Here is a 14,827-nt window from a genome sequence, read left to right on the forward strand (position 1 = left end):
AAAAATGAAACTCAGCAACAGAGAGCCACACAAAACAAGAGCATTACCATGAAGTCCTCCTAATTCTCAATGGGCTACAGGCTAGCAGACATGGCTCTGCTGCTGTAAGTGCTACTGTCCCGCAGACGTTGGATCCAACCCTAATCCAACCCTAGTTACAACTCCAGAAATTCTTGATTGGCTTAACCGGGTAGGTTTGATTGAAACCTGCAGGAAAGGAGCAGGCCACTGCGGTACATTAACAATAAGCCATTGGCTCTGGGCATCTACACCTGGTGCTGTAAAAGGTAGGACTCTGGTAGAGTAGCCTTTACCAGCTATCTGCCTAGAATGCTGTCGCTGCGCAGTGCTTGTGGTAACTTTGAGAGTTCAGCAAGTAGGCAAGGTGGTTTATTTTTTTTTTTATTCACTTTTTATGTCCCTGGAACACAATGCTTACTAGCTAGCCACTCAACCTGTAATTCTGGCTATTCCCCTAGTTTGTGTAACAAATAGCTCTAAAGCCAGTCAGCCCAAATCCGACTGATTTTTGAGTTTGTTTATTTTGTTGAACCACAAAATAGGATCCAAACCTAATTTGGGAGTGGTTTGAAATGTGATCACAATCTTATTTGTACAACTGTGTATTAGTCTGGATGCTCTGGACGTCCAGTAGAGATTTCAATGTTTGTTTAGCGTCAATCGCAGTACAACAGACATTGACCACGTAAAATCCAGAGCAACCTCCTGCTTTCCGCGTATGAAAGCAGCAATCCATGCAGATCCGATCTCATCACTTGCTGATAACAGTGCGGACAGTCATCTCACCAGATCTGATATAAGAGACAAATGTGATTTGCCTGCAGTTTGAATATAGTCTTAGTGTGGAATGGAGTTGAACATTGGAGACCACTGCCATAGACCATCCGCTTAGGCTCCAGTTGTTGACCAGTTTTCTCCCAGGTTCCACCCAATCACACCACTCTACACACCTTCAAACCATCTGAGACATCATTAGGATGTTCATACATTCCGCCTTGTGGCAGAATGGGGTTGCAAGGGGTCTGTGTTCTTTACCTGTCTGCCTATAAATTTAGCCCCAATAAAGGCACCCTGCCTTACCACCACTGTTACACTCATTGCAGTCCACTGTGGTTTTGAGCTCCCTGGCAGGATGAGCTAGCCATAGATCATCACACTTGAAAGGTCACAGATTATCTCTGGGGGACCGTTCCCTGCCTGTCACTGTGGGATCTTGAACATGTATTTAAATTCATGCCTGCTCCCGTATCACCAGCCAGTACAGACTTGTGTGTAATGGAGTAGGTGACAGCTAGGTCCTTAAAAAGACTCATGAAGTGAAAACTGCATTCCACATTCAGGAATAACTGCTTGAACTTACATACTACTGTATGTTCACTCGGTTCTTATTAGTCAGGAGCTGCCAGTTACATGGTCAGCAGTGTTGCCGTTGGTCAGCACCTGGCATTTGTTGTTGCTTACTGTTGGTTCATCATGGCAGATAGAGGTGCAAGGTAAAATATAGGACTTAAGTAAACTCCTGACGTTAAATCACAATAGATATCAAGATATCATTAGCAGCATTTAAGCCTGACGTAAAAGCTAGTTGCGATGCTGCAACCTGTTTGGATTTAGTCTTCTGTAACACTTAACATGGGGAAAACAGATGGAGCGTTCTGTAGAGGAGCTACACCAGGCAACTCCTGTTTGGTATTATGATGCTGAACTTTTGTTGCACATTCATTAATGTCTTTATTACTTTTGTGTATTTCCTGCAGAGCATGTGTTGTTCTGGGGGTGGTGTTCATCCTATCTGCTCTAACCATCCTGGTGAAAGCCATCCATGCCCTCGCCACCAGAGTACTGCCTGAAGTGGTAAGAGATCATACACCTCCCTGCAAGTAATGAATTTTAGCCTGTGCCATCTGTACCAGTGCTTGGGCTGCAACTCAGATATCATTGCCCAACTGGTCAAGAGCTTCAAGCCAAATTACAGACCATTTCTTGGCTATGCTTTTCTCTTTTAAACAGGCTTTTAAACTAATTGCTTGACTTTTTCCCTCTTTCAACCCTCTCTCAAGACCTCTAGGCCAACTGTGCCTGACTGTTTGATAGGTTTATGTAACTTTATTTGCCTAAAGAATTCACAGGAATTTATAAGACACATGTTGTAGACTTAAATATGACTGAATTTGAGATGTAGATATTAGCAGAACATAGATATTTGTACAAAATTGACCATGGTTTTATGCTTGTGATGACTATAAAAACATGGTAAATATTGCCAATACTCGACATACCGGTATCGAGTATTGGATCGGTGCACCCCTAGAGCTCAAAAATCAGTGGGATAGCTCATAATATTCACAGTTGGCCACTGGACTTTGGAAAGTCCCGACTATCAATCAGCTATTATGTAAAATTGCATTATGTAACATTAAAAGAACAGCTGCAAAATCATGTTGATGCTCCACTGACTCATAATAAGGAGAATGGCATCTCTATCACTGATATTGTAACTTTGCTGGAACGTGCACAAGACCCGACAACACCAGAACTGTTTAACGCTGCGTAGCTCGTATTTTACTCCTGTAATATTACTGCCTCCGTCCATGTGCTTCTTTCACATTTGTCTATCCCTTTGCAGTTAATATTTACAGCAGTGATGTAATAGTGAATTAAACTCCACAGCTGTAGGGGGAGCCCAAGGCAATAAAAACTACTTACTATAAGGTAAATAATGCTTTTAGAAATTACAAATTCACAAAATGTCATCAAAAAGCCGTAGGATTTCAGGATGTCAGATAATAAGGGTCGAGTAATGGATGAGCTAATGCTAAAGCTAACAGTTAAACTATTGGGTGCAGTTGTATATGCTGAGGAGGGCTCGTCATATTTGCAAGTGCAGTAGCAATTATCTGCAAACCCTTAAAATAACTGACCTTTACCCAGTTAAAAATAGAAATAGGATATTTGCGTATGCCACAACAGAAATTCACAAGTGCTTGAAGAGAACCAGTGAATCTGCTATCAGATCAGTGTACAGGGCCACTTCCAGCAAGTTGCCTTCCCTGACCAAGTCTGTCAGTATGTGTGAGTCAGATTTCTTGGCTGCTTCCGCTAGTTTTCTCAGCACTGTCTGGCCTCCTTTAGGTGTGTATCCTGCTCCTGAGGAGAAATCAGACGCACCCACTCACATACACATACACTCACTATCCAGTTTGGCTAAAGGCTATGTGAGGATGTCCTACATCAATTATTATATATATATATGTTATCTACAAACTAATTATAGAAAAGATCATTTTTATATCTTTTTTATATCAGTTTCATCAATTGGACATGCTCTCGTTTTTTTTTTTCAAAGTCAGGGATAATGAAAAGAGTTTACCCTGCTTTTGTTGAAGTAACTGAGGATTTGATTGCATTCTGTGACAAGAGCACCAGTGAGGCCTCCTCATCCCCAACTCATCCCAAAAGTATTAGATGGAGCATCATCTTTCCAGAGCATGGTGCCAACAAGTTCATATTTATCTGCTCCAGAGAGTCCTATTCTATTGGCAATGCTTCTTTACAGGGACTAGACAAGCTGTGTGTGTGCATTTATAAATCTGTGTCAGTAATGTAGCTGAATGCATTCATAAAAAAGGGGTGTCCACAAACATTTGGACATAAAGCCTAACTGTAGCCCACATTTGAGGACTGTCTGATAGGAAAGTCCCTCAGCTCTTTTCTCATTGTTCAGACTTGACAGAAAGTTTAAGTGATGCTTTGTGAACATCCTCCTGGTTCACAAAGCAGGCTTAACATCAGGCTTAGTTTGATCTAGTTTGATTAAATCAATCTTCTTTCAGTTGGAATAGTAATTGTAATAATTCCTGTGGATCCTGATGAGGTGTGGTGTCTACTGGCAGTAGACTGTTACAGGATCTGACTTTATTGGCATTTGTCTCACAGATTCCAAGCTACAGTGAAGCAAGGCAAAAGCCATAGATCAAGCAGGATTTGAACATTTGAGATTAACACTTGTGTTGATGTGTTTCTACTCAGATTAAGAGCTTCTTAACCTCCTAAACTCCTTAAACTCCCTGGAACCATTGGTGGTTCCTGGCTCTTTCCCCCACTGTTATAACACAGGAACAACTCTGCTTAGCATGTACTGATTGCTGTAAGAAATGATGATCCATTCTTCATCAGATTTTGCATTCGGTGAGAGGAGCTTACCTGGGACTTTATGGTTGTATTTATTCAAAACGAACCCTCTTTAAAAGGCTGTTTCAATCAGATTTAGTGTTTCTTTGTAGACAAAGAAATCCTAAGGAAAGGCTTTGCCTTATTTACATACAGTTGCAAGGAATTTTCTAGATTTGTACATATCATCTTAAATTTGCATATAAGATATGTGTGACAAAATACTCTGACCCTAAACCTATAAAATGAATGTCAGATTTGAGATATTCTTCATATTTCCTGTGAAATCATACCTTTGCTCATGTGGACAAATTGTTTTGGAGCTTGAAATAAGTTCAGGAGAGTCTTAGCTTTGTTGAGCTTAACATAGTATATACGTGGAGAGAGCCAGAGTGTTCATTGGTCAGTTTCACACAAACCCATAGACTGACATACAGATCCAGCAATATACAGATGAGAGGCAGATGTCGGACATACAAATGCACCAGTCAGACATGTTGAGAGGTAGAAGACAAGTTCCTGAGTGTCCATTGGCCGGTTTCACAGCAAAACTGACTGACGCACAAATCCACTACGCTGAGGCAGAGACGAGTATCTTGACTCGTCTTCATTGCCTCGTAACTCCAGATGTGGGTTGATATGTGTGGCAGGAAGATGCGAAAAGGGGCAGGGCCGACTCTGCAGATTCAGGAAATGTTTAAACTGTATTTCTGCGCTGTGTCATGGCAAAGATATTAATAGGTTGAGAAACATCGCATTTCATTCGCCGGCGCTTTTATAGACTCCAGAGGGTTCAAATCTGGTGTTATATCAAACTGGTGTAATCACAGCCAGTCCTCCATCAAAAAGGAAACATCCTTGTTTCTACTCTTACTACTCCTCTTTCTATAACACTGCACATTTTCCCAGCCATGGCCCGGAGATCCTACCAAGTATTTGAATCCATAACCCCCTATTTTAGCTTTAGATTGATTCGAAATTAGATTTGTTTACATTACGGGAAGATCAGGATCAGCCAATAGTTGAACCAACAACCTTCTGACTTCAGAACTGTTGCTTTTACCAGAAAGTCACAGATTCCAATAAGCTGCTTATGTTCATTTATGTATTTTTGCACATAAAGAAACCTATTTCTTTTTTCCCCAATCTGGATTTGAACCAGAAGCCTTCTTACTTTGCAGCTGTGACCACAGGTATGACTCCACAGAACCTTCCAACTGATTTGTACTTAAAAAAAAACAAAAAACATTTATCTCTCAGCTTTATCCCAGAGGATCTGATAGACACAAAAGAATAAGTAAATAAAAATACAGTTCTGAAACCTTTGCACGTGTGTGTCTTGACACTGACCACTGGACATCAGAGGCTGCACTTTGATCTTCAGCTACTGGCCTGAAGGTCTAATTAGTCTGAATTGAACAGATACAAAAGACAGGTTTTTGAAAGAAGACCCCTGAGCCCACTGACAACCTGACCTCCAGTCAAGAAAGTAAGGATATAATACAGGGAAGTATGGGTGTAAACAGATGGTGCAGCATGGGTCAGATGGGTCAGCTTTGGTCTTGAAATCTCTGCAGTAATGACAGCGGTGTACGTTTTATTTCTTGTGTCCAGCTTTGCCCTCCGCACCTCTTCAGATCTACTCAAAAATACTTTTGCAAGTGGAGCCCCAATATGATCACAGCCAACATTTAGTCCAGGCCTTGAGTGAAATAACAGAGCGTCATTTGGGTAGGTAGTGTGTCTTCAGTAATGAGGTGGAGAATGCAGCACAGCTGTGGTGTGAAGTGAGACGAGGCAGAGGAACGGGAGAGGTGTGAAGCCAGGACGGACGTGCGTGTGTGTGTGTGCAGGATGGGAATAGTCTCACTCTGCTGTTGCCAGGCAATCAGGGCTGCTTGGCAACGTGTAGAGGGGAGAGAGTGCCGCAGGTATCTGTGAGGCAGTACCACCATCACCCCCGAAAAACCCAAAACCCCAGTCCCCCTTCATCCTCATCCTCACACTGCTACTGTCTCTGAGGAGGCACCATGCTGGAACACTGAAGTAAGAGTAAGAGTGAGAAAAGAGAGTAAATGGAAGAGAAAAGAGAAATACGATAGAGATCAGATAGACAGAGACACACACTTAAATAGACACAGACTTAGATGAACACACAGACATAAACAAACAGATATATAGACAGATAGACATACATAGATAGATAGATAGATAGATAGACAGATAGATAGATTGATAGACAGATAGACAGATAGATAGATAGATAGATAGATAGACAGATAGATAGACAGATAGATAGATTGATAGACAGATAGATAGATAGATTGATAGACAGATAGATAGACAGATTGATAGACAGATAGATAGACAGATAGATAGATAGATAGATAGATAGATAGATAGACAGATTGATAGACAGATAGATAGACAGATAGATAGATAGATAGACAGATAGATAGATTGATAGACAGATAGATAGACAGATAGATAGATAGATAGATAGATAGACAGATAGATAGATTGATAGACAGATAGATAGACAGATAGATAGACAGATAGATAGATTGATAGACAGATAGATAGATAGATTGATAGACAGATAGATAGATAGATAGACAGATAGATAGATAGATAGATAGATAGATAGATAGATAGATAGACAGATAGATAGATTGATAGACAGATAGATAGACAGATAGATAGATTGATAGACAGACAGACAGACAGACAACTATAGACAGATAGGTAGATAGATAGACAGATGGATAGACAGATAGACAGACATAGATAGATAGATATATAAATAGATAGACAGATAGACAGACATAGATAGATAGATAAATAGATAGACAGACAACCAGAGACAGATATATAGATAGATAGATAGATAGATAGATAGATAGACAGACAACTAAAGACAGATAGATAGATAGACAGGCAGATAGATAGATAGACAGGCAGATGGATAGATAGATAGACAGATGGATAGATTTCTTTTGAAAAAAAACTAAATGAGCAGATGTCCCAATATTTTGTCCATATAGTGTAGATAGATAGAAAGACAGATAGTCAGAAAAAACAGATAATTAGATCAGACAGATAGATAGATAGATAGATAGATAGATGGACGGACGGACGGACGGACGGACAGACAGATAGATAGATAGATAGACAGACGAATAGATAGATAAATATATATATAGATAGATAGACAGACAACTAGAGACAGATAAATAGATAGACAGATGGATAGATAGATAGATAGATAGACAGACGGATAGACATAAATAGATAGACAGACATAGATAAATAGATAGACAGACAACTAGAGACAGATAGATAGATAGATAGATAGATGGATGGATGGAAGGATGGACGGACGGACGGACAGACAGACAGATAGATAGATCGATAGATAGACAGACGAATAGATAGATAAATATATATATATAGATAGATAGATAGACAGACAACTAGAGACAGATAGATAGATAGACAGATGGATAGATAGATAGACAGACGGATAGACATAAATAGATAGACAGACATAAATAAATAGATAGACAGACAACTAGAGACAGATATATAGATAGATATATAGATAGACGAATATATAGATAGACAGACAGATAGATAAATAGACAGATGGATAGATAGATAGACATAGATAGATAGATAGATAGATAGATAGATAGATAGACAGACAAATAGATAGATAGATAGATAGATAAATGTTGAAAGTGAGAGTGCGGTGGTGGTATTTGGGTGTGTGTGTTAGATGGTTTAATCAGTACTCTGGCTGTTCTCTGAATCTATAGATAGACGGATAGATAGATAGATAGATAGATAGAAAGATAGATTAATAGATAGACAGACAGACAGATAGATGGATAGATAGATAGATAGATAGATAGATAGATAGATAGATAGACAGACAGACAAACAACTAGAGACAGATAGATAGATAGACAGATGGACAGATAAATAGATAGACAGACATAGCTAGATAGATAGATAGACAGACGGATAGATAGACAGACAGACAGATGAATAGATAGATAGACGGATAGATAGACAGACAGACAGATGAATAGATAGATAGACGGATAGATAGATAAATGTTGAAAGTGAGAGTGGGGTGGTGGTGTTTGGGTGTGTGTGTGTGTGTGTGTGTGTGTGTGTGTGTGTGTGTGTGTTAGATGGTTTAATCAGTACTCTGGCTGCTCTCTGGAGGATTCCAGCTCTGCTCTGGTCTGTAAAGCCGAGTTTGGCGCATACAAGCACTCTCTAAAAATAGATCTGATATTTCTCTACTGCCTTCATCTGCTGCTGATCTCACACACACACACACACCCTCAGTCTCACTCCCAGACGCATGCATACACACCCTCTAACTGGCTGTCGCTCCACCCCCGCCAACACACACTCACACTCAGCCTAACCCTGCTTCAGTAATAAAATATTAATAAGGCCACTCCCACAGAGCAGTGTATGCTGCACTGCACTCCGGGGTGTGTACTTGTGGCGGCGTGTGGAGACTGATGTGCCTGTGTGTGTGTGTATACCTGTTTGTGTAGTCCTATGAGAGCACTGATTATTAATGATCAGCTGGATGACCAGTAAGCTGCAGTGGTTCGGGCCAGAAAACTGATTTGGGGGGATCTATGCCTGTCCCTGTCTGAACCTCATAGCTGATTTAAATAGGTCTAAAACCTCTAATGCTAATACACATACACACACACAGCAAAATAATCCAGTTTAGTGTGTTTTTATGTTGAGTGTCACTGCTTGAGGGGTGCACCACCCCAAAAAATCAGGCCAAGAGTGACTGTGGTCAGAAACGGAGGGCTAGAGGATGGCTAACGTGTACTACACATGGATCAGCACCATCAACAGATGTGTTTAACTGTACACCAGCAACATGCTACAGGGAAGGGGTTTCTAATAGGAGGTTATGACATGAGATGTAAAAGAGGAGATGATGATATCTTTCTTTTTAAGCAAGATTATTGTAGTATTATTGTTTTGTACAGTTTAGAGTGACCATCATCAGTCCTGTTTCCTGCTATTGCCTAATGCATGGAGTCTTCTCCTCTACACATCTGTTGTAGACAGCTGTATAGAGGAGTTGCTGATTAGAGGAGGCTGCTGATTGATGAGAGAAGGTTTAAGGAGTCAAACTAATTCAAATCGCATGGGGTGCCTAAAGTTCTGTATGATTTTGTGATAAAATCCTTAACTTCATGGCTTTTAGAGGTGGATTCATCTTCTACTCAACTATTTATTCTATTTATATATTTATTATTGGAAATTTTGACCTGGAGAATGCCTTTCACAAGGCATTATGTCATTGACCTATCATAGAACATTTAAACATGACCTCAACACCTTTTGCTGACCTCAGTATTGCCCATTGTGTTCATTTGCGTATTATTATTTTACCAGCCGCTCTGTTCTGTTCTGTTCTCTCGTCTGCTGTCTTTCAGAGGCGGGGCTAGAGTCAGTGCCACCTATCATCCCACCTAACAACTGGGAACCAAAAGCTTTTGTCCTCAGCCCAACATATGGATGCCCATTAGGGTCAGTGATGAGACCTGGAGGGATTGAGCATGGGTCCCATCTGGGTTGTGCACTGCACATGGGGCCTAAATGGGACTCATGTATGATTATAGTGGGTTGTTACAGTGAGGCCCATTTGGGAAGCCCAATTGGGTCCTAGTAGCAATATATGTAAAAACCCACTTAGAGCCCATGCCCACCTGGAACCCACATAGCCCACGTTCCACCCATGTGAGCCCCACATGAGTATGTTGGCTGGGCTGTAGAGAGAGGCCATGCAATGACCAATACATAGACAACGTCACAGGACAGACAGCGACAGGTAAAGATGTGTTACTCAAGGCTAGTAAGAAAAATAACATATATTTCCCAAACTATTATTAATTAAAGCTTATTATGAATTAAAGGTTGTAATTGCTTTATCATGCTGTTATGTTATGAATATATCATTGGCATGAAATGAACTTAAATAGTATCTATATATTTATATATAAGCTAACTATAATATGATCAATATTTATGGGAGACAATATATAGCCCAAAAGTAGTTGTTATCCTGAGGGGCTTAACCAGGGGCACCTGGAATATATATATAAAAAAAATAAACATACAGGTAGATAGATAGATCTATAGATAGATGTTTAATGTTAATGTAGATGTATGGCAGTTGTCATGTTGCCCTTCTGTAAGGTGTTACTAATTTTTTAATATATGCAGTGTGACCCTGTTGAAAATGCTGAGTGTGCTTTGATTGCTAAGATGCCTCATGCTAGCACTAATGCTTTTTCTAATTAGATGTTGGTCTTTACTCTGTACTGCAGTTCTGCCTGCATTTGCACTGTCCTGCTAAAAGCCCTTGTCTTAAGGCGATGGATGCCTGCATCCAGTCATTTCTCAGTACTTGCATCATTGTGCCATCTGCTGTCTGCACGTCTTGTAAATCATCCCTGATAAGAGTGAACATGTTCAAATGCGCTCTCATAAAGTGGGCCTTCCTTCTCACAGAAGAATTGTTAAGATGGCTTGTTGTAATCTCTCCTTTTCCACAAGATATTGCTGAGACATTGAGCCTGAGCGGCAAAACTGTCAGTTGTGAGGGATCTCTTCTGGAATTCACAGGTGCATTTCAATATGTTAGCTGGGTTTAAGCAGACTGAGGGGGGTGGGAAAGGTTTTTCTATTGAAACTGGAGTGCCTGGCTTGAATTTGAGAATTGGGGATTGATTCATGTGTTGCTGGGTGTGTTTAACTTGTTATGTAGACCAAGATGTCTTGCAGAACACTTCAATTTTTGAGATGTTTACCAACACATTTTCAGTGATGCTCCGGCTTGTGTTTCTTGATGGTGGGTATTGAGTCATGTTGCAAAAGATTGTTCTTGACTGACTGTGTCACATTGGCTTCTACAATTTGCTGATATTTAGTGGATGCATTATTCTATCTAACCCTTAAACACGTCTATCACGGTTTCCTGTGCCACTGGCTTCCCCACAACCCTAGCAAAGTACTATTCCCCACCAGTAGGCAGGTCATCAAGTGCTGCTCCTGATTTTCTCAATACATACCTTTATTGACTGTGGCTATTCTAGTGACTTCTATTCCTCATAGCATTTTAGGTGTAAATCTGTGTGATCCTTTTTATAGCTCGTACCTGAACCTAAACAAGAACTACCGGGACATTTCTGCCTGACAGCAAATGCTGCAAGAGACAGATGGGTCTGTGAAATGTAGGCACAAAAGTTGCATTTGAGACACATGGACATGGTAGGTCTAAACAGCTAAATGTGCCACTGTCCACTTATAATCAGATTGCTTCAGATGAATAACAGCAGGTGTGAAAGGAAGTACCCCATAAATACAGGAAAAAGAGCATACAAATGGGTATCTAGAAGTAGAGACAAAGGGATGAATAACAATGTGCTTAAAGGATGGTCTGTGTCATTGCTTACTCTTTTGGAGTCACAAATCAAGACTGGCTTTCTGTTTTCAGATTTCATCACCTTGGCACCATTGAAATTGATGTGTTTATCAGAGCTGCAGATTCATCACACTGTTGTGCAGGAGAAGAATAAATTGATATGTTTTTGTTGAGTGTGTGTGTATGTGTTTGTGTGTGTGTGAGAGAGAGAGAGAGTCAGAAACAGATAGAAAGACACAGAGAGATAGACAATACATAAGGAGACAGAAAGATAATGATGGAGAAATATAGACAAAGAGCAGAGATCGAGATAGAAGAATGAGAGAAAAAGAGAAGAGAGACTGAGATAGAGAGGTAAAGACTGAGGTAGAGAGAGATGTAAAGACTGATATATAGAGAGAGGTAAAGACTGAGATAGAAAGGTAAAGACTGAGGAAGAGAGAGATGTAAAGACTGATATATATAGAGATGTAAAGACTGATATATAGAGAGATGTAAAGACTGAGATAGAGAGATGTAAAGACTGAGATAGAGAGATAAAGACTGATATATAGAGAGAGGTAAAGACTGATATGTAGAGAGATGTACAGACTGATATATAGAGAGAGGTAAAGACTGATATATAGAGAGAGTGGTAAAGACTGACATTTAGAGAGAGGTAAAGACTGACATATAGAGAGAGGTAAAGACTGATATATAGAGAGAGGTAAAGACTGATATATAGAGAGAGGTAAAGACTGATCCAGAGAGAGGTAAAGACTGATATATAGAGAGTGGGAAAGACTGAGATAGAGAAATAAAGACTGATATATAGAAAGTGGTGAAGACTGAGATAGAGAAATAAAGACTGATATATAGAAAGTGGTGAAGACTGAGATAGAGAAATAAAGACTAATATATAGAGAGAGGTAAAGATTGATATATAGAGAGTGGGAAAGACTGATATATAGAGAGAGGTAAAGTCTGATATATAGAGAGTGGTGAAGACTGAGATAGAGAAATAAAGACTAATATATAGAGAGAGGTAAAGATTGATATATAGAGAGTGGTAAAGACTGAGATAGAGAGATAAAGACTGATATGTAGAGAGAGGTAAAGACTGATATGTAGAGAGATGTACAGACTGATATATAGAGAGATGTACAGACTGATATATAGAGAGATGTAAAGACTGATATATATAGAGATGTAAAGACTGATATATATAGAGAGGTAAAGACTGATATATAGAGAGATGTAAAGACTGAGATAAAGAGGTAAAGACTGATATGTAGAGAGAGGTAAAGACTGATATATAGAGAGATGTAAAGACTGAGATAAAGAGGTAAAGACTGATATGTAGAGAGAGGTAAAGACTGATATATAGAGAGTAGTAAAGACTGATATATAGAGAGAGGTAAAGTCTGATATACAGAGAGAGGTAAAGACTGATATATAGAGAGAGTGGTAAAGACTGACATTTAGAGAGAGGTAAAGACTGACATATAGAGAGAGGTAAAGACTGATATATAGAGAGAGTGGTAAAGACTGATATATAGAGAGAGGTAAAGTCTAATATGTAGAGAGAGGTAAAGACTGATCCAGAGAGAGGTAAAGACTGGTATATAGAGAGTGGGAAAGACTGAGATAGAGAAATAAAGACTGATATATAGAGAGAGGTAAAGACTGATATATAGAGAGATGTAAAGACTGAGATAAAGAGGTAAAGACTGATATGTAGAGAGAGGTAAAGACTGATATATAGAGAGATGTAAAGACTGAGATAAAGAGGTAAAGACTGATATGTAGAGAGAGGTAAAGACTGATATATAGAGAGTAGTAAAGACTGATATATAGAGAGAGGTAAAGTCTGATATACAGAGAGAGGTAAAGACTGATATATAGAGAGAGTGGTAAAGACTGATATATAGAGAGAGGTAAAGTCTAATATGTAGAGAGAGGTAAAGACTGATCCAGAGAGAGGTAAAGACTGATATATAGAGAGTGGGAAAGACTGAGATAGAGAAATAAAGACTGATATATAGAGAGAGGTAAAGATTGATATATAGAGAGTGGTGAAGACTGAGATAGAGAAATAAAGACTAATATATAGAGAGAGGTAAAGACAGATATATAGAGAGTGGGAAAGACTGATATATAGAGAGAGGTAAAGTCTGATATATAGAGAGTGGTAAAGACTGAGATAGAGAAAAAAAACTGATATATAGAAAGTGGTGAAGACTGAGAGAGAAATAAAGACTAATATATAGAGAGAGGTAAAGATTGATATATAGAGAGTGGGAAAGACTGATATATAGAGAGAGGTAAAGTCTGATATATAGAGAGTGGTAAAGACTGAGATAGAGAAAAAAAACTGATATATAGAAAGTGGTGAAGACTGAGAGAGAAATAAAGACTAATATATAGAGAGAGGTAAAGATTGATATATAGAGAGTGGTAAAGACTGAGATAGAGAAAAAAAACTGATATATAGAAAGTGGTGAAGACTGAGATAGAGAAATAAAGACTAATATATAGAGAGAGGTAAAGATTGATATATAGAGAGTGGGAAAGACTGATATATAGAGAGTGGTAAAGACTGATATATAGAGAGAGGTAAAGTCTGATATATAGAGAGAGGTAAAGATTGATATATAGAGAGTGGGAAAGATTGATATATAGAGAGAGGTAAAGACAGATATATAGAGAGTGGGAAAGACATATAGAGAGAGGTAAAGTCTGATATATAGAGAGTGGTAAAGACTGAGATAGAAAGATAAAGACTGATAAATAGAGAGAGGTAAAGACTAAGATAGAGAGGGAAACTGTGATCTGGTAAAAACTGATATAGAGAGATGTAAAGGCTGAGATAGAGAGGTAAAGAATTATATACAGAAAGGGATAAATACTGAGATAGAGAGAGGTAAGGATTGAGATAGAGATATAGACAGACAGAGGTAAAGACTAAGGGAGAGAGGTAAAGACAGAGAGAGAGAGAGAGAGAGAGAGGTAAAGACAGACAGAGAGGGAGGTAAAGACTGAGACAGAGTTAAAGATTGACAGAGAAGGTAAATAATAGATAATAGAGATAGAATAATAAAGAGGGAGGAAGAGACAGAGAGGGGCGACAGAAAATTGATGGATGTGAAGATACAGAGTAAAAGATAGAAATAGAAAAGA

General features: G+C 39.1%; 1 protein-coding gene across 1 annotated transcript in view; it reads left to right on the forward strand.

The window, feature by feature from the left end:
* tmem163b (transmembrane protein 163b) overlaps positions 1–14,827 on the forward strand; it is a 71,962-nt gene that overhangs the window by 50,984 nt on the left and 6,151 nt on the right. Inside the window, exon 5 of the mRNA XM_072671117.1 lies at positions 1,779–1,875. Coding sequence (XP_072527218.1) covers positions 1,779–1,875 — 97 coding nt within the window. The remainder of the gene's footprint in view (positions 1–1,778; positions 1,876–14,827) is intronic.

The sequence above is a fragment of the Salminus brasiliensis genome, chromosome 25, assembly GCF_030463535.1.
Source record: "Salminus brasiliensis chromosome 25, fSalBra1.hap2, whole genome shotgun sequence".
Taxonomy (NCBI): domain Eukaryota; kingdom Metazoa; phylum Chordata; class Actinopteri; order Characiformes; family Bryconidae; genus Salminus; species Salminus brasiliensis.